The sequence below is a fragment of the Artibeus jamaicensis genome, unplaced genomic scaffold, assembly GCF_021234435.1.
Source record: "Artibeus jamaicensis isolate MK-2021 breed Jamaican fruit bat unplaced genomic scaffold, CSHL_Jam_final contig_554, whole genome shotgun sequence".
Classification (NCBI taxonomy): domain Eukaryota; kingdom Metazoa; phylum Chordata; class Mammalia; order Chiroptera; family Phyllostomidae; genus Artibeus; species Artibeus jamaicensis.
Window position 1 is genome coordinate 1,976,197 of NW_026521885.1, and position 24,047 is coordinate 2,000,243.

The 24,047-nt window shown below is 45.8% G+C and overlaps 1 protein-coding gene across 1 annotated transcript; it reads right to left on the reverse strand.

Moving 5' to 3' along the window:
- Window positions 1–14,842: 14,842 nt before the first annotated feature.
- On the reverse strand, window positions 14,843–16,184 carry EOLA2 (endothelium and lymphocyte associated ASCH domain 2). The gene is given in 2 exon segments (XM_037133322.2): window positions 14,843–15,155; window positions 15,955–16,184. Coding segments are annotated over 2 exon segments (507 nt in total). The 3' UTR covers window positions 14,843–14,878.
- Between the last annotated feature and the right edge of the window lie 7,863 nt (window positions 16,185–24,047).

The following is a 24,047-nucleotide window of genomic DNA, read 5'->3' on the forward strand; positions in this document are numbered from 1 at the left end:
ACAGGAAACTTCTGGCTTCCATTGCTCACCTTCACCTTCCCTGCCCCTGGCTTTGGGTATTGCCCTCCTCATACCCCGGGACATTTGAATCTATGGTTTTCAAACAGATGGGAAATGATCATATCACATTTGAAATTAGTTTCCATTTTTGCACAAGCCATTTGAAACAAAATATTTTAAGACATAGAAAGCCATTTTGGTGCCAAAATGTGTCCACATTTATTTCCATCAGAGGGGTCTTCATGAAAAACATTTAAAAAATCTTTGCCCATGTGGGTGTGCAGAATAGAGATCAAGAAAGCCCTGTGAAGGAGGGATGAGGGCATCATGTTCAGGTTTTTAAAAGTTTGCGGGGTCACATTAAAACACCATGCTGATGGTGCTAAGGTTCTTGCTGCAGCCCACATTTGTCAGAGCACCCACCTCCAAGTACCTTTTGATGGAGACCTTGCAGTTACAACAGGACTCCTAACCTAATGGCTCCTCCGTGATCCCTTTTGTAACCAAAGGAGGCCAAGAGAGAGCTGTGCATTCACACCTTGCAGGGGCTGCTTTGCTGATCTTCCCATTGGATGGGGGAGCTGGTGTTGTCACATGTACATACAGAAGGAGAAAATGCAGTTGGGGCAAGGGCAGTTGTCACAGTATATTTGGAGCCTTCTATTATCTGCTGAGGTTTTTTTTTAATTTTATTTTTTTATAATTAATTTTATTTAGTTATTTTTCAAGTACAGTTTTTTGTTTATTTTTCCCATCCCAGCCTCCCCCGCCCCTTGCTCCCCACCTCCCTCCCATTTCCACCCCCCTTAGTTCTCATCCCTGTGTCCTTCCTATTTTTTCCTCCAAATCCCTCCCCCTTTTTCCCCTTAACCTCCCTTCCTTCTCCCCCTCTGGTCACTGTCCCCTTGTTCTCTATTTCAGTGTCTTTGTTTTTTTTTTTCTGCTTGCTTGTTTGTTTTGTTGTTTAGCTTTCTGTTAAAGGTGATATCATATGGTATTTGTCTTTCAGCACCTGGCCTATTTCACTCAGCATAATGCTTTCCAGTTCCATCCATGTTGTTGTAAAAGGTAGTAGCTCCTTCTTTCTCTCTGCTGCATAGAATTCCATTGTGTATATGTACCACAATTTTTTGATCCATTCATTTACTGATGGGCACCTAGGTTGCTTCCAACTCTTGGCTATTGTAAATTGTGCTGCTATGAACATTGTGGTGCATAGGTTCTTTGATATTGATGTTTTAGGATTCTTAGGATATAATCCCTATCTGCTGAGTTTTTTTCTGCTGGTTAAGTTCTCTCTGACAAGTCAGCAAGTCTGAACATGACCTGTGACCCCAGGTGGAGCCTGTACACCTTGAGTGTTCCAACTGTCACTTACTACCCACTCAGGGTATTGTACAAGTACCCTAAGGTATAGGGTGAGAGAAGGAGGATGTGGTATCCCTCCCCCTTTATGGCTTCCATAATTCCGAGGGTGAAAGAGCTCTTGCCACAATCACTCCAAGCTTTCAAGAAGGCCTCTCTTTCCAGCCTCCTACATTGGCCTAGCTTCCTCTAAGCCATGACAGGGCCTCTCAGGGGCCCCTTGTACTGCTATGGTGCTACTTACTCAGTCTAGGTCTCTCCCAAACTCCTCTTGATCAGAATCTCAAGGAAATTAGTAAGGTATACAGAATTAAGGCAAGTGTGTTTTATTTTTTAATAACCTTAATTACAGTATACTGATAGGTTTAAGAGCAAAAGGAGATAAGGACCTACTCATCATGTGACTCAAAGAAGTTTCTGTCTGGTGGTCTGGAAGCAGCTCAGAGACTGCACAGTGAACAAGTGCCAGAAGTTGAATATGAGCTCTTCCAATAGCAAGGCTAAGACTTACAACAAGATGCATTTCTGAATCCTCAACTCTAGATTTCTAAATTTTAATTATAAATCATCTTGTTACAAAGTCTCCCTTTAATATCACATTATGAAAATAGAGGTTAAAATTTATTGGAGGTAATGGACCCCAACCCTACTTCTGCCTGGAATACCCTATTTCTATTGGGCAAGACCCTCTTCATCTGGGTGCCTCTTCCAGTCCTCTCTTTTTCCAGTCCCTGACAAACTAGCCAGCCCATTCTCACTCTAGGCATGGTGCACCACTGCAAGCTCTATCTTACCCTGGCTGGTGTAGCTCAGTAGACTGAGCGCCAGACTGTGAAGCAAAGGGCCGCTGGTTTGATTCCCAGTCAGGGCATATGCCTGGCTTGCAGGCCAGGTCCCCAGTAAGGGACCTGAAATCCCAGGATTAACCCAAAAACATCTTTTTTTCCCTCACACTCTGTGTCCACTGCAGGTCATCAAGGAAATTTCTGCTTCCTGTAGCCACTTAGGGACATACGGACACAGGCTTCAATTGATATGTTACATGTGAAGCTTCTCCAATCTTTGTAACAGGGGGAAGAGAAAGTGGGAAGGGGGTTAAACATTGCAGTGGTTGGAAAGGACACACATAACTCACATTCACAACACATTAACTAGGACTTATAGCCCAACCCAACTATAAGGACAGGTGATCTTTGCAGGGAAGTTACTTGCTCCTCTTCCCAGTCAGAGGTACTCATTGGTTCTTTTGTTGTAGACTTCTCACCTTTAACTTTGACACATGAGTCAGCAAATTACATTAAAATACCAAAATGCTGCCATTCATCACTGAGAGTGTCTGCCATTCTTGAAGGAGGGCTTTCTGGTTTGGGGGGCGGGGAACTGTATCTTGCAATTTGTCCTTCCAGCCACTATGAGCCAATCACCACTACTCACATCTGGAGCAGTTGCACTAGCTAAAGCTCACACCTTCATGGTGTGTGGGTATGGGTTCAGTGTTCAATAGGAGCCTAAGGCAAGCAATCATTCCCCTCATCCGTTCCTCCCAGGAAAAGGAAAGACAGTACTTTACTATTTCAAACATCTGCACTACCAAAATTCCAGAGGTCATGGGGCCAAGAGCTGAAACCAAGCCCCTAGCTGTTTCCAGGTTTGGGATAAGACCTTTCTTACCTGAGCTTTCTACCTTTAGCACTGAAGATTTAGCACCTAGTTCTAGCTACAAGGAGAAGCTAACTGAGTTTGAAACACTAGAACCAAAATTGAGGAGGAAAGCAAGTCCTACTATAGCTGAGTTGGTACTGGACAAAGTGGACCTGAAGATGCCCCAATCCTTTAGTGAAATCTCTGCAAAACTACAAGTAAACTTCTTTTGGAATCTCAGGTTTTCTGAATTCTTCTGAGACTCCTGTCAATGGTGGGAACAGCTGAAAATAAATGTATGGACCAGAGACAGGGGTGGGCCATTTCTAAGCTAGCAACTCCCAATGGGTAGATGAGATGGCATGGACTCTTTCCTCCTGTGGGGACCTCTCAGCCAACAAACTTGTGACCCTATTTATGGGTAACCCAAATTTCATTCAGAGAATGAGACTGCAGCCTTTCTAAATCAGGAGATTCAAATCCCATTTTGATGGTGCATGGACTTTATTAAGACAATTCCATGATACATCCTGCCCAGATTGGTGGTAGTTCATGTGCTAGAGGAGGAAGCCTTCCACTGACATGTCAGGAAGCTCCTTGACCACTGTGGAATCACTCTGTGGAATCCTCTCACCATTTAAGGTACCTCTGACCTCAGGAAGGAAAGAGACCCCTCTGTTTCTCCTTAATTAAGTAACCCAAGCCCCAGTGGTGGGGATCTACATAAAGGATTTTCTGCAGGACAGCAGTATCTTCAGGATATCTCCAGAGCAAAACACCCCCTTGTCATGAGTCTCTGGAATCATACTGTCAAGTCATACATCTACAGGTACATCAAGACATACTCTCCAAAGCTCCAGAGGTAATCGCAAATGTGAGTGTGGTGGGAGATGAAATGAGCAGATTCATGGCCCAGGTAGCTTTCTCCCAAGCCATGGCTAAGTACCAGGTCCTACTCTTTGAAAACGAAGGTCCATGAAAGCAGCAAGGCCATCAGTGTTGGAGACAAAGGAGGAGAAAGAGCTACTATTTTCTATCCTCCTCAATTTATATCATCTTCATCCTTTTTGTTACTGATCCCACCAATATCCCCAGTTTCTTCCAGTCCTTTCCCCTTCAGCATTATTCATGCTCTCCTTGACCCAGATCAGCGATTTTCAACTGCAGAATTTTAGTAAGTAGTTTACATGTGCCATGCGATGAAAAAAGTTGAAAACCTCTGCTCTAGATGATAGAATATATGAAGGTTCATTTTACTATTCTGTATACTTATATGTATGGTTGATCATTTTTATAAAAATTTAAAAAGCAGGTCTTTAATCCATCTGTAGTTGATTTTTTTGTGTAGTGAAAGGAGAGCTTCAATTGTATTTTGTTTTCTTTATGGATTTCCAGTTGTTTAACTGTCATTAATTAAAGTCCTTTCCCCACTGGCCTGAAATTTCACCTTTTTCATAAAGCAAGGGTCCACATATAAGCATGTCTATTTCAGGACTCTATTCAGTTCTATCAGTCTATTTGTTAACCCACACATTCATACCAAAAACTTGCTTACTGTAGCATTTTGACAATTCTTATCTAGTAGCATAGCTTCTCTTATCTTCTAATAGCTCAAGAGTGCACTGGCCTAATTGATATTAATTTAAATTTTTAAAACACTGTGTTGTGTTGTATACACAAATGTCCATAAATACATACATTCACCCACAAAATGTTTTGTACTTTTTATTGGAATTGCAGTCAATCTATAGATTACTTTTGGGAAGAACTAACGTTCACAGTATTGATTCTTCACATCCATGATTATATTATATTTTATATTTATGTACAACTTCATTAATTTATCTAAATAACATTTTTACATTTAAGTTATTTAAGTTATTAAATGTTCTTTGGCTAAAATTATTCTTCATATTTTGGTATTATATGTTACAGATTACATTTTGTTCACTTTCTTTTTTAAAATTTTATTTATTTTTTATTTTTTAGAGAGGGAAAGGGACAGAGAAAGAGAGGGAGAGAAGCATCAATGTGTAGTTGCCTCTCACATGCCCCCTACTGGGGACCTTGCCAGCAACCCAGGCAGGTGCCATGACTGGAAATCGAACCAGTGACCTTTGGATTCACAGGCCAGCGCTCAATCCGCTGAGCCACATCGGCCAGGGCACATTTTGTTTACTTTTACTTTCACACTCTTTGTTGCTGTTAAAACAAAGTTTACCTTTTGTATATTAATGTTAAACCCAGCAACCTTTATATGCACTGTCATTGATTCAATAGTTTAACTTTAGCTCTTTTGAATTTTCTTCACAAACAATCTAATCATCTATTATGGCAGCTTTGTTTCTTATTTTCCTGTTTTCATTATTGCACTGGGTAGTATTTTTATCAAAATATTAAATAGAATTGGTGATAGCAGGTATCCTTTTCTAGTTCTCAATTTCCACTTAAAAGCTTTCAACTTTTCCTGATATAAGTAGATTGTTTGCTGTAGGTTTTTTCACACATATTTTTATCTAGTCTCTTAAATTTTCCCTTTTTAAAGTTTTTAATAAACTTTTAATTTTATTTTTTTATTTTATTTAGTTATTTTTCAAGTACAGTTTTTTGTCTATTTTAGAATGGTTTTAGATTTACAAAACATTTTGCAAACGTAGTACAATAAGTTGCCATATGCTCCACATTCATTTTCCTCTATTAACATGTTATATTATGGTATCCTTGTCATAATTAATGAAGTAACATTGTTACAATGTTATTAACAAAAATTCACATTTTGTTCAGATTTCCTTACCTTTTACCTAGTGTCCTTTTTCTATTTCAAGATCCCATGAAGGATCTCACATTACATTTAGTCATCATGCCTCCTTAGGATACTCTTGGCTGTGACAGTTTCACAAGCGTTCATTATTTTTGGTGACTTTGACACTTTTGAGGAGTACAAGTCAGATATATTGTAGGATGCCACTCAAAATTTTTCTGATGATTATTAGCATACTCAATAGAGTGGTGAATTTAATGAAGTTTGTAAGGAATAAAAATTTGATTTAACATTAGAAACTCCTTTCAATTGTAACTGAAATATTACAATATTGTAATTGTAATATTAACAAATTAGAGGAAATAAAAGACTAGATCATGTCAATGGATAAAGTCTTTTAAAGAAATCCAAGATGAATTCACAGTATAAACGAAGATCAAAGTAACTTTCAATTCTTAAAACAATAAACACACTTAAATGTGAAAGGTTAGAAGCAGCTCCATTAGAATCAGAAACTACACATAGATGTATATTCTCACCCCTACTGTTCATAACTGTGCTGAAGCACAATACCAGAGCTCTGGATGTCACATAAGTAAGAGGTATAAATATTGAAAACAAAGAGATAGTGTTTGGTGACAATTTCATTATCTATTTTGAAAATTCAAAGATATAGTGGGCACATGGGATATTTGAATGAATGAAACCAGATAGTATATGAAAGATTACTATAACATAATAAAGGGCTCTGCCACTAACTCAGTAACTAATAAGAACATATAACAGAAAACGCCAAATTCACAATATCCAAAGATCACCTATGAAAAATTCTACCAAAAATGTACAAGATCTATATAACTATATATAAAACTATATAACTAATGTACATATAATTATGTATGTTATAAAATATATGACATATATAAGCTATATAATATATCTGACATATGTAATATATCATATATATGCATATCACATCATATGAGGCCTATCTGGAAGGTATCCAGCCATGTACTATGAAAAGTAGAGATATTTATTGAAAAAGATTCAAAATACAAGAAACATTGTACATAGCACAATGACACCTCAGTCCCCTCCAAAGTAGGCACCTTGGGACCTTACACAGTTCTTTCAGTCACCATCAGCTGCCCTGTCATGTTTACCTGAATCTCAATTAATGTTCTGAGATTCCTTCCCTCTAAAAGGTGATTTTAGTTTTGAGAAAAGCCAGGAGTCACAGGGCACCAAATCTGGGCTGTAGAGGGGCTGAGTCCCCTGGGTGATGTGATGTTTCACAAAAAAACTGCATGAGACATGATGCATGAGCAGGTGTGTTGTCAATCACCAGTTGCCCATAGCTGCAACCTTCTGAATCATTTGAATAGTTACTGTGGGAAAATGTTCAAGCTTACTACCAATTCTGATGCAGATTCGTTGCTCTACTTGCTCCTCATTTTGCAAGCGACAGCTGCACATACTCACTCAATGGTATCTACTACCCCCACTGACTAGTACAGTCAAGTTGTCATTATTCACACATGTGTATTTCTGTCCACTCTTCTTGGCTCTCAGGCTACATCGATGTTGCACAAACCATTCTCATTATTTCAACAATGGCTGAACTTTTTCTGGACAGCTTTCTGGTTTACAAGCTCTGGAAAAAATAATGCCACTTTTATTACAAAATCTTTTATTATAAAATCATAAGCATATAATTCTGTAACATAAAAAATATCACACTCAATTACACCATACATTTTAGGTGAAATGTTCAAATTGCTGTTCATCTCATGTGAGACATTTACGTACCCTACCAACCATACTCAGGCAAGTCTTACTTCTGCCAGACCCTGTATAGTTTTATATATCTGTATAAATATATATAAATATGCAAGTTTACTGATAAGTTCAGGTAGATGAAGTCCCAAATAAATGAATCAGTATATTATATTCATTGATGTGGACAAGAATATTGTAAACATGTAAATTCTGCTTTAATGATTTACAGATTTAATGCCTTACCTATAACTGCCAAGATGACAACCAAGCTCACACTGCTAACTTCTGCTCTACAAATCAGACCTGGAAAACTATAGAAGGAAGCAGAAAGGGGTGGAAATCAACAAGAAAATCTTTTTAAAAAAACTCATGAGAAAGCCCTGAAGGAGACTAAAGACTGTAGTGAGCTGTCCTATGAAAACTGAAGACTTGTGTTTAGGATGGAAGGCTTAGGGAGCAGTGGCATAGGGATAAGCTATAGCCTGCATAGATGCAGATGACAGGGTGGGTAGACAAAAATATTTAAACTTCTTTACTGCTTCATTGCACAAATCTGAGGCCCTCAGACCACACATGCAGAAAGATGCTGTTGATTTGAGGCATATGATTCTAGAATCTGTGCTATAGCTATCTGAAACTGCCTTAATGTGTAAGGACTGGTTTGTCAAAAAAATTATTATGTAAATCTAATATAAAAATGAACTATAAATAGAATAACTAACTAGTGAACCACACATAGTATGAATAGGTATTCTTTCATAAAATTATAAATATATATAATATTATGTATATAATATATAGTATGTATTAAAATTATATTCTAAATATACAGTAGGTAGAGATGTAAAATGTATTACTTCTATGAATGAGTATCAAAAAGTGAAAACACCAGCACTAAGCAAGGCAAAGGCAGATAATCACAAACTGGCAGGACTTCTCAAATTCCTGCTGCTATTCAGCAACTTCAATAAAAACAAAACCTTTACATTACAGGTTTTCCAAAGTGTTAGTCAAGCTGATGAAGAGATGTCATGGGAAATGGGACTTCTTTTCTGACTCTCCCCAAAGGTCCTGGGTGCGGCAGCTTCCTGCCCAGTATTTGTCTGGTTCATTATTGCAGTAATCTCTTCAAGGGTTGTGAGGAGACTCCGGAGTAAGACTCGAGAGATCTACCTGCCTCATAACAGAAGGCACTACAGAATCCAACTTTGGACATTATTGTCAGCTTTGGAGAATCCCAGGGAAGACTCTCAGGCTGAGTACACCCATCCCCCGCAATCTCCTCAGGGAACTTGGGAGTTCAAGACAAGGTGTGAGAGGAGCAACCTCAGGTCCATAGAGGGCAGGGCCCTGACTCTGCCTCAGATCAAAGTGAGAACTGGGAGGGAAGACAAAGGAACTCTGGACCCTAGAACAGTCAGTCCTGGGAGGCCAGGAGAGCAGAATGACCAGAAACAGTAAATTATAACTTCCATATCTTCCAGTTCTGACACTGTAGGGGCTCTGTGAAAGAGCACATCCTCTCAGATCAGCAGAAGGTATGTCCAGGACATGACTGGAGTCAACATGACAATCCTGAGGAACATCCAATTTGGAAGTGGGGGGCCAGAATTCTGGGAAAGCAAAAGCCCAACAACCTCACTGAAGAGAGGAAATGAGATATAGAGGAGGCCTCAAGGGAAGCTGAACCCAAGAGTCTGAAGACGGTGATTTGAGAAGGCAAATGCAAGTATCACAAGGTGGGTGCATATTATGGAATGAGGAGAGTTCCTGTGGGAAAGAAATGGAAACTAGACTTCCAGTCAAGATAGAGGCATAGGTAGACACACTTAACCTCCTTGTACAACCATAGAATTAGAACTAGATCTAAAAACAAATAATACCAAGAACAATTGGAAAAGTGAGCTGTATGGAAGTCCGACAACCAAGTATTTAAAGAAGCCACATTCATCCAGATGGGTAGAAGGGATGGAGTCACAGAGACAGGCAGAGAGGCATAGTGTGGTACAGAGAGCTAACAACAGAGGCTGAACACACTGTCCCACATTCATGTGTGGTAGATAAAAATTGGGAGGGATACCTTGGGAGCCAATGATCCCACCCCCAGGCCAGGCCACACAGCCCAGAGTTCCTGCACCAGGAAGATAAATCCCCATAACTTCTTTCTGTAAAAACCAGTTGAGGTAGGGGCAGTGAAAGAAATGGACAGATTTCCATGAGACTCTGTTTAAAGGGCCTGTATGGACTTAGAATGTGAATAAACCCACCTATTATGTGATTCAGCACCAGGGCAACAGCTGGAAGGGCACAAGTGGCATATAGGGAGAAAGTGAGGAGACTAAAAACAGCATGAGTGCTGGGAGACAGCTTCCTCCCAGACAAACTACCAGAAGCTAGGCAGCAGCATTGTCCCCTCTCTGAGCCCTCTCCCCACAGAGACATAAAGCAGTGAAGTGGTTTGCCCCATCCTGGCAATTACCTAAAGCTCTGCCCCCACATAATTTACAGGTACCTTTTCTACAATAGGCCATGCTATTAAGACAGGGAGTCAAAGCAGCTCTACCTATACACAGAAACAAACACAGGGAGGCTGCCAAATTGAGGAGATAAAGAAATATGACCCAAATGAAAGAACAGAACAAAACCTTAGAAAAAGAACTAAATGAAACAGAGATAACCAACCTATCAGATGCAGAGTTCAAAGAATGTTCAAAAAACTCACTGAGTACAGCAACAAAATAAAGGAAAAAATAAAGCTTACACTAAGTGAAATAAAGAAAAATATGCAGGGGACAATCAGTGAAGGGGAGGAAACTGAGATTCAAATGAACAATTTGGAACATAAGGAATAAATAAGCATTCAACCAGAACAGCAATGAGAAAAAAGAATTTAAAAAAAAGGATAGTATAAGGACTCTCTGGGACATCTCCAAATGTACCAACATCTGAATCATAGAAATGCTAGAAGGAGAAGAGGAAGAGCAAGAAACTGAAAACTTATTTGAAAAAATAAGAAAGAAAACTTCCCTCATTTGGTGAAAGAAAGATACACAAGTCCAGGTAATACAGAGAATTCCAAATAAGTTGGACTAAAAAAGGACCACACCAAGATACATCACAATAAAAGTGCCAAAGGTTAAAGATAAAGAAAGGATCTCAAAAGCAGCAAGATAAAAGCAGAGAGCTACCTACAAAGGAGCTCCCATAAGACTGTCAGCTTTCTCAAAAGAAACTTTGCAGGCAAGAAGGAACTGTCAAGAAGTATTTAAAGTCATGAAAGGTAAGGACCTGTAACCTAGATTACTCTATCCAGCAAATCTGTCATTAAGAATGAAAAGACAGATAAAGTTCTTCCCAGACAAGATAAAGCTAAAGGAGTTCATCCTTACCAAGCCATTATTACATGAAATGTTAAAGGGACTTATTTAAAATATAAGAAGATAAAAACTATGGACATTAAAATGGCAACAAATTCACGAGTATCAACAACTGAATCTAAAAAACAAAGTAAGCAAACAACCAGAACATGAACAGAATCATACATATGGAGATCATTTGGAGGGTTATCAGCTGGGAGGGGAAAGAGGGAGAATAAGGGAAAATGTGCAGGGATTAAGAAACATAATTGGAAGGTACCAAATATACAGGAGGATGTTAAGAATAATATAGGAAATGGAGAAGCCAAAGAACTTATATGTATGACCCATGAAAATGAACTAAAGGGGTGGGAACTAAGCTTGAGGGAAAGGGGGTACTGGGCAGAGGGGAACAAAAGAAGAAAATTGGGACAACTGCAAAAGCATAATTAATAAATATATTTTAAAAGAAAAGAAATGGAAACTAAAGCCAATGCTTTTGTGATGCAGAGAGGGGTGAGACCTGGGGGCAAGCAGAGCTCCAGTAGGGACTGCCCAGGAGAGCGGAGGGTGCAACTATCCAATCACACACCAACATCATGGGAAACACTGTGTCTGAAGTGCTTGGAATAGCACTGAGGTTCAGGAACAAGAGGAGTTCTCCCACCTGTGGGGGAGCCAAGCCCTACTCTAGGGGCAGCTTGACCCAGGGTGAGAAAACAGGATTTAGTTTGGGCCATCTGAGGAGGACCAACCAACCACCAGGAGCACCTGGAAGAGAACAAAGCAGGAAACTGATGGTGGGATGATTGACAGAGGGGGTGCTACCAACTGAGACCAGGCTCACCACCATCTTCTGGGAAGTACAGTCTCCTAGGGGCGCATCTGACTCAGGCAGTCCTGGTGGTAGGGTCTTGCCCTTGAGCAATCAAGGAGGCCATAAGCAGGACTCCCACACCTGTAGGAGTGACAGTAGAGCTAAGGTCATGACTTCTCAACCTGGCAAATGCCTGGCAACATGAAACAATGTGCCTGGCAGCAGAGAAGTGCCCTTTCTGGCCATCTGAACCTTATTTTTCTGCACTTTCTGAAAAGAGAGGAGCTAGGGACTCCTCCACATTTGGCCATGGCCAACTCTCCAAGCCAGCTATGAGCCACATTTGTGACATCACATGATCAGGAAAGAGGACTGACTTCAGCAGCTGGTTGCCCCATGACCGAGACTCCAGAATTTTGCGGACAGTATATATATATATTGGGCATCCCTGCTGTGACCAAAGACACTTCTGACCCCAGTGTTCAGTGATACAATCTGTGTGGCAAATGCTGTTTGTTCTAGAGCAGATCCATGGCCAGTCCAAATATCAATGAGATGGACAAAGCCAAGCTGGACCCATCAAAGGATAGAGCACCACCAATAAGGGTCCAAGCTGATACATCCTGGATCCAAATGTGGATCCAAGGGAGGCTTTGAAGGGGCACAGAGACCAACTCCAGAGCCAAAACCCAAGCCCCCAAGGCAATCTGCAACCACAGAACCCAAACCAAGTTGCTGCCAACATAGAAGGAAACATTTTTCTTGAGCTGTCCTTCCCAAGAAAGTTTTGGAGGATAGTAGAGGACAACACCTTCATATCTGTGCACTGGAATGAAAATGGAGACACCCTGATCATAAAGAAAGATCTTTTCCAGAGGGAGGTCCTTTCCTGCAGGGGCACAGAGAAAATCTTCAAATCAGACAGCCTGACGAGTTTCATCTGTCTGATGAACCTCTATGGATTCAGCAAAATACGCATAATTGACTCTTCAGTTGGCTCTCCAGGAAACAGATTGGTGGTAAAATAGGAAATCGTCCTGTTTACCATGTTCTCTATTAATTGAACATATTTCTATTAGGCCATATTGAAAGGATTTTATTTCAGGGGATAACTCTTTTTTCACATGAGACAGTATTGAAGGATGAGAAAGTATAGATTTTCATATGAAATTATCACCCCCTTAGAGATAACCTGCAGGGATGACCTAAGACTAAGACTCTGAGAGGCCAGTTAATGTCAAAGAGATGAATTTTCTCCCAGAATGAGTAAAATGATTAATTTTCTTTCAGATCTACCACAATTCCAACTTTCAAAGAGACAAGCCTTGGTTCATCAAGAACATTAAGAGAGAAGGCAACTAGATGACTACTGCTGCTTGGCCAGGGACCAGTGCAGCACCTCCGAAGAGGAAGAAGAAGCAGGTAGCCCCCGCAGGATGCTCCCCAAGAATTAACCATAGAGGAGGCTCCAAAGTAGCTGACCCGAAAACTCAGAAGAAAGCCCCGAGTGCTCAGGGACCCAGTGAAACCTGGTCATTCAAGTTCTCGGGTCTGTGGTCCTCAAGCAGTGCCATGATAGTCCATTGCCCAAATGAGCCAGGTGGCCCAAGTGGGGAGGGCACATCCGGAAATGTCACGTTTGCACCCACAGCTCCTGCCAGAACCAATGGTGCATGGGATCTGCCAACCAGCCACCCAGGTTACCCACTGTATAATTCAGTGATGTCTTTGTACACCACCTGTTATTCCATCCTGATGGCTGCCCTTTCAGTTATGGCCCCACCCACAGACCCTGATTGGGGGGGCTCCTCTGATGACTCATGTGCACTTGGTGAGCAATGCAGGGACAATACAGGCCCCTAAGCTCCCAATGATAGAAAATAATCACCACTTTGTAACCACAAATCCATTTTCGGCCTTAATAAATAAAGAAAAGCACAACTCCATGGGAGTAAATTAACAATGAGAATTGTGAGTCCGTGTTCTCTTGTTTCCATGCTACACACACCTTATCAGACAAACCCTGGGAGGCTCGCAATCCTGGCCCGACCCAGGTGTTTGTCCCCATTGTTCTCATTCATTTTCACACACTCATCCAAGAGCTTGGCTAGGGAGCTCTGAAGCAAGCTCAGGAAGATCAGGTCCCCTGAGCCTCACCTGCTGGTCAGGAGACAAAACTGCCTGACTCCTGACCTTGGGGGATCTCCTTCCAATAGTCAGGTACCTTAAAACAGGAGGGTCTTTCCTCACAGGTCCCCCAGTGATGCCAGGAAGTTTCTGACCAGCAGCTGAGCATCTCTAGCCCAATTTCCAGGGACCTCCCAGAGAGACCCACCTAAAACTAGGGCCACCCTATCTGCTCAGCCGTCTACAACCATGGCAGTCTGGCTCAGAAGACAGGCCATTCCAGTCAACCCCTGGGAGAAAGCCCATCATCCTCACAGCTAACAAGCACTGGGAACTCCCCTAGAAGGGACCCAAATAAATAAAAGATTGCCCACAAGACACACAATCAAAGAAACAATATACTCATCACTTTTCCATCAGAGCTCTATTTCAGATCCTTTCTTTGGTCACAAAGTAGCTGTGTGACATGTCTAACACACAGCTTCATGAGCCAAGAGACATTTTTATAACAGAGCAAGAGTCACTTGCCAGACAGGTGCTGTGTTTCAAAGTCTGATGTCCCTTTCATGGTACAAGAGGCAGTCCCATTCCTGGCTGGTCACCCTTGGGCAATCATTCAGTGCCTGCTCCCAGCCCTCCCATAACATCCCCTGGATGCTGCTGAATCGTTCTATGAGTTTGACCAGAACAAAGAAGGAGAAAACATGTAAGGGAGTCCTGAACACTAACCCGTTCTCTTAAAACACATTTCTTTGTACAACTCAGGAATGAGCAGGACCTAAATGAGTGACAACACCAAGATACTTAGCGAAAGCTTTCCTTTTTTTCTCTAAAGGTCATAGTCCTTGAGAGTGTCGATAAGTCCAGGCAAGTATCTCCTGAGGAAAGCCCGGTGCATCTGAACACAGAAAGCTGCTTACGTGAACAGCAGGTGGTGGGTAGTGCTCTCCACTGTGATGCGAATTCAGATTAAGCCTGATTTATGTGTCTGTAGCATGATGGCATGTTAATGGTCATGAGTCAGCTGGTTTCTCAGTAACCTTCCTGTGAGGAGTTCTCCTGCCCCAGGGGGATTAAGTGCTCTGGGATGTCCACCTGGAAGATATCCTTTCCACCTCTCCTGGGTGTGGGCTCCGGTAACCACCTGGGGTTTGAAAGTGCAGTCAAGTACTTCTGCTTCAGATTGGTTAGTATAGCTTAATTTTCCAGTTCCACAAGCTCATCAGGAGCTACATTTTCTGGACACTGCAAAGTTTCCCCAATGTCAACGAGCCCTGTGCACCAAGAGAGAAGCACAGAGATGTTTTTCCTTCCACAAACCAAGGCCTGCCTGTGAGAGAAAATGGTTATTCAACGTTATAACCATTAGGGACTCAGCTGATATCACCAAATGGACACAGAGGGAACTGGGTCCCTCTCACTGAACACTCCCGATGTATCCCACTCTGTTCAGGGAATTCTGGGTGAGGCTGGGGCAGAATGAAGAGGACAGGGCCTTGTCCTCAACAACTGCACCCAGGAACAGGCAGGTTCCAGCCAGACTGCTGAGGGCAGCATGTACAGGTGAGAAGGGCCCCGGCTGCTGTGGGGAACCCACAGACCATCAGCTCCCAAGCACTTCACCAGGTGAAAGGAGCTGATGTGGGACCTCAACCACTGAGGGGTGAAGGAACTTGCTCAGGTGCCCATGGGCACTGGGCGTGGGGCAGGTGTGTGACGCCTAAGTCTGGAGGTGACCCGACCCTCTCTGTGTGCTGTATAGCCTCTCGTGGCCTGTCACACAAACACACGCACATGTACGCACACAAGCCCACATGTGTACACACAGGCAACACCACATGCAGCCTTGGACTGGTCCCTGACTCTCAGACCACCAACGGGAACTGAGGCCCAGAGTGGACAAGGGTTCGCCCAAGGTCCTGGAAACTTGTCCCACAGACGCCCAGCCCAGGGCCCCTTGCTGCCTCTTTGAAGGTGTGCAGCTTAAAGAAACCAAAACCCCACCCCAACAGGTTCAAAAGAAAGCAAGCCCCAAAGCTCCTGAGCAAAGTCATCAGGAATTTTGAGGTATCCGAGCAGTGCTCGGGGTGTGGCCACTTGACAGCTACTTCTCCCCTTCCCGAAGCAAGGCCTGAATCGGAGCAGGGTTCCTCCCCAGCCTCTGCAGCAGCAGTTCTCTCCAGACAGCATCTTCCCAGTCCCTGTGAGCAATGTGGATAGCGATGGTACAGTGCCGGTGGCTGCTCAGCAAAGGACATCAGCGAGTCTCCAGAGTCTTGACTCCATTTAAGACAAAACCTGCATAAGGCTGCCGGAAGGATAGGCAGCAGAACTTCATCTCCCCAGAGATCCGTGGGCCTCATGTGGCCTGTGGAAACACAGAGCACCAATGTCCATAAGCATCATGCACCAGCCCTCCAAGCTCATGGCCTGAGGGCTGACCTCCACCCGCTGTCCCCCAGGGACCCAGGAACCCCACTGACAGGGATGGTTTGTGGAGCAAGAGAGTGTTGGCTCCTTCTTCCTATCACCAAGCAGTCAGCTGGCAGGTCCAAGGAAAGGGGCTGGCGATGGGGATCCCTCATCTATCAAATGGAGTCTTTGGGGAGCTCAAGGAAGAAGGTGGGGACAGTTACAGAAAGGAAGTCAGAACAAGGTGTAGTCAGTCCTACAAAGGAGGTCACTGAGGCCAGGGGAGCACAGAGTGTGGAAGGAGGGACCTTCGGCTTCACCCTGGGTGGGCAGGTTCTAGTCCTCTCCCAGCAATGACCATCCTGGGCTTTGCTTCTCCCCACCCATCTCAACACTCTCAGCTGCCTGGCCCTGCCACCTCCAAGGCACTGCAGGTCCCCAAGCACTGGGGCCCCTCCCTCAGGGCTATAGAGTGCATATCCTTGGGATCTGGCCTGAGCTGGGCCCTGGGGACACCATGTGACCTCAGATAATCCTGTCAGGTATCTCCTTTGGACCCCTTTGGGTACCACCTTCCTCCATCTTCTTCCTACCCCATTGGTGTCCACTGTCAGCAGACATCCCGGCCCTCACCCAAGCTGAGAGAAATGAATAACAGGAGCAGGAACAACTGGCATGGGTATGCACACCCCGGTCCCATACTTGTCCCTGGAATGAGCATGATCCACGGATCCTAGAATTCAATCCTCAAATAACTGGGTAGGAGTAGCACCACTGTCATCCTACTCTACAGTTAAGAAGGTGGCACCAAGGGATGAACAGATGACCCACAGTCATGGGGAACCTGACTGCATGAACCCCTGTCCTTGACTCCTTTCCTCGTACCTGGGGAAGGGGTCCTTCCTCCTCACTGGAGGACGAAGCTCTGCCATGGGAGGAGCAGGGCCCTGGGCCAAAGACTCAGCTGGGTCAGAGTGCCTGGCAGAGCCTCAGTCTCCAAGGGGTTGTGGTACCTGGCACCTACCTAACAGGACAGTCACAACCAGTGGCTGCCCATCATCACCATGGGGCTGAGCCTTGGCTCTGGGGGCACCATGTGACCTCAGATAATCCTGTCAGGTGTCTCCTCTGGACCCCTTTGGGTACCACCTCCACCCATGAGCAGCCCCACTCTCATCTGTCTCTCCCCTCCTGTCTTTAAAGGACATAAACCTCACCTCAGCTATCATGTCCTCGTGTTTATGAAAACATACCCACTCTCAAAGACAAGGCCTGGAGGACAAAGCTGCTTAGTGTTCATCCCTGTCCCAACCCACTGTCCTGCCAGTCCCTTTGCCCAACTCCTCTGCCTTCCCTCCCTTTTTCTAGCTGGGCCGCCTTCCCCTGTGCTCTGGACCCCACCCATCTTGTGCACTCAAGGACCTTGTTCCTGAGACCTTATCGATTAAGAAAAGGGCTGGACAGAGGTAATCAAGTTAAAATGAGACCCTCATCCAATGACTGGTGTCTTCATCTAAAGGGGGAATTTACAGACAGACATGCACCCAGGAGAGTAATGCCTTGTGAAGATGAGGTCGAGATCTACAAGGCAAAGGATGCCAAAGCTTGTCTGCAAACCACCAGAACCTTGGGGACCAGGATGGACAGATTCTCTCTCAGTCCCCAGAAGAGGCAAACTCGGTGGACACCTTGATCTCGGACCTCCAGCCTCTGCAACGATCAGACAATACCTGTCTGTTGTTTAAGCCACTCGGGCCACAGCTCTTTGATGTGACCAGCCCAACAAATGACTACAGAGGCACAGACCCTTCCTGCACATCTCCACAGGGCAGAGAACAGTTTTGCCATCAGCAGCACTTCAAGCATATTCCTTCACATCTGTACATTTTCTTCTAGACTATTTTTTGCTGCCTGTATGGTATCCCTTTGTTGGCTGCCCCACGATTTACTCAGTTTCCCCTACTGATGAAGAACGAGTCACAGGCTGCTTTGCACTTCCTGCCACTCTAAAGGATACTACCACAAACACTTGTTGACTGAAGACTTGTTGGGAGGATGACTGGGTCACATGCCTGCACTTCTGAGATGCTGATACATGCCAGCAAATAGCCTTCCACTGAAGCTCACCCATGTATGTTCTACCAACCATGAGCCTGGTGCCATTTCCTCACAGGCTTGTTGGCCCTGAGCATCATCACTGTGCTTAACCTTTACCCATCTGACGTGTGACAAAGGGTCACCCTAGTCATCAGGTTTGGATGATTTAAGATAGAGGATGGATGTCCCCCTGTGGTCTGGTCACTTCTTTTTCTTCTACTGAGATATATGCCTGGTTTCCACCATTGAGTTCCTTGGCCCTTTTCTCATCAACCCCACAAAATCACAACAAGGAGAACTGAGCTGTGTGGGTGGCACCCCCAGGGAGAACTGAGGTAACAGTAAAGGCATGAAGGCGGCTGAGTGCTCTGTCACACAATGCAGAGTACCTGCTTAGTGGCCTGAGGAAGAAACACTCTTCCACTTGTCTCTGCTTCTTCACCTGCACAAGGGCAAGGGGGGTAATGAGAAAAGGTCATTAGGAACAAGACAGCAATGTTAGCTAATATACCAGAACAGTCTTCTACATAGCAGGTGATTGGAAACCATCAGGACTGAGGAGGTTCCAACTAATGGGAAACACACATGGCTCTGGCCTTTCACTCATGGTTTGTTTCTCCAAATCAGGGCAGTGGCTCTCTCCTCCCCTGCCTGGTCAGGGACCACATGATGGCCCAGCTAGCCCGCACAGAAAATCATTTCATGTAGGCGGGTCATGTCCTTATACCCTAACAGATGCCATGTCCAAGAAAAGAAGACTCTCACTTCCCCTCACATCACCACACAGTAAGCCTGAGCACTTCCTCAAGGAAGTAGGGGGTCATAGCCTTGCTCACAGACTCAGGTCTGCAGAGTTTGGGAGTACAGTTCCCACAGGATCAAAGCAAGGACCAGAGGGAGTACTTTGGCCTCCATGCAATCCAGCTTCACTCCTGCTCTCAGCACTTGGGGGAGAGGGGGCCAGATATACTCTCTGGATGTAAACTCCAGTGAGTTCTGTGCACGAAGTCCAAGAGAGGTGAGGGCCATGTCTGGGAGGCCTGCTTCTGGTCCACAGAGGGAAGGAGTCCAGTCCAGCAGAGATTGAAGGTATGAACCCTGAAGAAGGGCTGAAGGCTGCCCCAGCCCCCCCCCCAACCTCAGAACCCAGGTTAGCCCCTGCTGTCAGCACTGAGAGTCCCAGGGCTGGGTTGTTTGGCTGAGTACTGTTTCTCACAACCCACCAGCCCCCACCTCCTCAGGAGAGCAGGACAAGGTCTGAGTGGAGCAAGCTCAGGTGCAAAGGGGGCGGGATCCCGACTCTGCCTGGAATCTAGGTGAGAGCCAGAGAGAGGGCTGGAGGACCCCACCAAATCCATCTCAGCCTCTGCCAGCAGCCCTGGGAATCTCCGGCTTGATGCCCTTATGTGATGTCCAGACTTCACCTGGGGGTCTCGAGGCATTGAGGGCCTAGGTCTGAGTGACTCAGCCTCCCAATTAACAGAAGGAGGTTCCCAGGACCTGCCAGGGCTCAAGGTGAGAACCGGGAGGGAAGATAAAGGGACTCTGAACCCTAGAACAGTCAGTCCTGGGAGGCCCAGAGGGCAGGATGACCAGAAATGGCGATTCGTAACTTCTACATCTTCTGGTTCTGACACTCTGGGGGCTCTGTGTAAGGGCTCAGACTCTTAGGTCTGCAGAGGGTATGACAGGGACATAAGCAGAGTCAACTGTGAAGACCCTGAGGGAGATAGAGGGTGCCTGGGCCCCTGAAGGTATCAATCTGGCAGGTCTCAGGGGGCAAGGTGGGTGGGGGTGGATGGGAGAATGACCACACAAGGTGTTTTCTGATTTCTGCATTGGGTCTAAGAGACTCAGGGGTGAGGTAGTATAAGGAGCTGGGCTTCAGGCAGCAGAGCAGAGGACCCCAGGTCCTGCTGATGTCAACTTGAGGACCTTGAGGGGGAAATACGTGACCCTGGACACTGGAATGAATAATCAGTCCTGGGAGGCCAAGTGGGTGGGCATCCACAGGCAGCATTTCCTGACTTCTGTATCCAGGTCTGAGAGACTGCGGGGTTCCGTGTAAGGAGCAAAGCCACAGGTCAGCTCAGGGGACCCTGGACTCCACAACCTAGGGGATCCCATATGAGCCCACCTCTGCTCTCAGCCACGGGAGCTCTCCATAGCAAATGGCCAAGTGCAGCATTTCCTGACTTCCGTATGTATCCAGGGCCAAGTAAGACTTGGGACTCGATGAAAATTGTAGGGCCCCAGGTCCACAGAGGAAATGCAGAGGTACTGCCCAGGAGTCACGTGGTACTTCCTCACTTTTGCATTCGTTTCTGAGAGGCTCTGGGGTTTGGCATAAGGAGCAGAGCCTCAGGTGGGCAGATGGTATGCCCAGGACCTGCCAAATTGTGGGATCAAGGTGCAGTCAAGGCAGGGACCCTGAGGGAAGACTGAGGGGATCAAGGACCCCTAAACAGAAGGGAGTCCACAGAAGCCTTCCCTGCTGAAGTCTTGGGAGGCTCAATGATGAATGAGCACCCAGAGAAGACACCACGGAAGCCCATACCTGATATCAGCCTTGGGAATTCAGGGGGAGGAATGACACATGCAGCAGAGGGGAGGAGCCAGGTCCTGCCATTGTCAAGGTGAGGATACAAAGGGAGGATTGAGGGACCCTGGACCCCACAACAGACAGAAGCCCACATAACCCTTGCTGTGAACCCTGGGTGGCCCCAGGCCCAATGACCACATGCTTCGTTCCTGACTTGGGCATCTGTTTGTGAAAGAATGAGGACTTGGTAAAAGGAGCAGGTTCTCAGGTTATTAGAGGGGAGAGCCCAGGTCCAGCTGAGTCAAGGTGAGGACCCCAAGGGAAGACAAGGGGCCTCTGGCACCTGAGGTCTGAAGGGTCAGGCTCCAGGGAGGTAGAGGAATGGAGCCCCAGCTGTGCCAGGACACAAGGTAAGCACTCCAGGTAGGACTTAGGAACACCCCTAGCAAACCTCGAAGGGTCCCCACTGTTCCCTCTTCCTGCCATCAACACAGGGAAAGCTGCACAGCAGGGCTGTCAGTGTGGGTTGCTTCCAGACTTGCGCCTGAGGAGCGGCAAAGGAAGGTGAGGGCATTGTCCTGAAGGGCCTGGGTGCAGGTGCCAGTAGTCAAATCGTGGGGTTTTGAGGCAAGATGAGGGTACCTCCCACCCCAGCAAGACAGAGACCAGCTGGCTCAGGCCTTGCTGGCACAGCTAGCTGGGTTGCTCAGGGCATGTAGTGGATGTGATGTGTCCTAAAGTCCACCTTGGAGTTCTCAGGGAAATGAGGGCAATTTGGTCTGAGGGGGCGTAGCTTAGATGATGAGAGGGAGGGGTCCAAGGCCCGACAGGCTTCAAGGTGAGAAACCTCAGAAGGACTGAGAGGGCTTCGGCCTAGGCAGAAGTGTTGCCAACTCTCATATACCAGAAAACCCAGCAGTCAGCCCTGGGAGGCCTGGAGGATATCAGGAAGAGACTTCTCCCCCACTTTCTCCTTGTGAAGGGGCGTTTGCAAGAGGGTGGCCTTGGTTTGCAGTAGGCATTCTCAGTTCAGCAGAAGGGAGATGTCACAGGCCTTCCATGAGTAAACATGGTTTCCTTGGGCAGGACTGAGGCTACCACCCTTCAAACAAAAGGGGAGCCTGAAACCCACTCTGTGCTGCCGTCAGTCTTGGGAAACCCTTGGCATGGGTCTGTGGTTCCACCTCGATCCTGTCCCAGGGTGCTCGGGAAGTTGAGAGCTTTGGTCAGAAAGGATGACTTCAGTTCGTGAAAAGAAGGGCCGAGTTTTTACTAGGGTCGGAAAGGGTCCAAACCCTTCCTTGGTGAGCTGCACAGATATATTTAACAGTAATGAAAATTTATGAAGATGGAGATGATGATATGAAGAGAACCATTAAAAAAGCCTGGGTACAGTCAAAGCAAGAGAGAAGCAAGCCAAAGGAGACATGGAATTTTGAGACTTTAAAGTCCTTTTGGGAACTGTGATGGGGAAATATTAATGTTTCCAATAAAGGCATTTTGTTGAGCTGCACAGATGATTTAACAGATAATGTTATAGAGCCTTCTTCTAAGTAAAGGCAATGAATTCTCCCACTGGTGGATTTATTTAAACAAAATATGCTGTTTAAAAAAAATAAGAGAGCCCACAGCATCACTCAGTCCCCTGTCCTAACTGTTGGGAGTCCCCAAGCAGGGTTGTGTCATGGATGTGACAACCCTGGATGTGACATGCTCTCCCTTTCCACATGCTTGTTTCTTGTGACAGTTTCTCACTGAGGACAGTTAGTCAGGGTGATTTCAGGTCACCAGGAGTTCTGTGCATGCCCAGCCAGGAAGAAAGGCAAGCATCTTGAGGACAGACTAAGGGGACACTCTACTCAGAACAGATGGGCCCAGGCCCTGCTGTCAGTCCTGGTGGAACCTGTGAAGACTTGGGAACAGATGGGCCTCCTGCTCACATATGTCTCAGAGCTCTCAGGAAGGTGAGGCCCTTAGTCTGAGGGGATGATGACCTCGGGTCTATACTTGCTCAACAGAGAGAGGAGTCCCAGATTCTGCCAAGAATCAAGGTGGGAGAGTGGGGGGGTGTCCCAATTTTCAGAACAAGAGTGGGCTCCACAGAAATCTGCCCTGTTCTGAGTGTTAGCCCTGAAAGCCCCAGGCAGTGCTGTCAGCCTGAGCCCCTTCTCATTTCCAGATCAGTGCTCTCAGGGAGTGGAGGGTTTTGGTCTGAAGGTCTGGACTCAGGTCAACTTGGGCAGGATTCCAGGGCTTGCCGAGAATCAAGGTGAAGAATGAGGGAAACCAGAGCACAGGGGAACCAATACCTACCCTGTCCCTTCTGTCAGCCATGTGAAAACTCAGAATGGTGCATGGCATGGCTCAGCTCACTTCCTCTTCCAGTATTTATTGGAGGTGCAGCCTAAGTCTAAGTAGAGTGAGCTCATTCAGCAGAGTGAGTTGTCTGAGACCCTGCAGGGTGTCATGGTGAGAAAATGATTAGAACCTTAGCCCAAGATAGATGAACCCAAAACTTCAGTCACCTCTTCTTGATCTCATGGGAGGCTCTGGGCCGGTGTGGCCAGATGTGGGGCCCCCTCATTTTCTTCTCTTCAGCGTCAGGGATGTGTGGCTAACCTCAGGCCAGTGGGAGGTGGGTGAGGGGCCAGGCCTTGGCAGGGGAAAGGTGAGGATCCTGAGTGTGCAAGGGAAGGACCACCCACCCAGAACACAGGGGACCAAATAGAGTTCCACCACCACTCCTGCCAGCCCTGGGGTCCCAGATCTGTTCTTGCCATCTGCATGCTGAGGTGCTCCTTTGTTTCCTCTCACAGGGGCTCCAGGTTCCAGGAGGTAAAGGCTTTGGTCTGAGCTACATATTCTCAGGTCACAGAGCAGAGCAGCAGAAGGCCAGGCATTGCCAGGAGTGTAGGTGAGGTGAGGTGAGTACCCTGATTATGTACACAGGGATTCCCCCACCCCAGATCAGAGGGGATCCCACAGCACCTGACACCTCCACACCCCATCATCAGCCCCAGAACTGTGGGGCTCTGCCTTCTGTACACAGAGCAGTCATTTCACTTCATACTTCAGGTTCTTAGTTGTTCAGGCTGATCAGGAGTGACCTCTGTGAGGCCCAAGAGCACCCATAAAGTGGGGACCTATAAG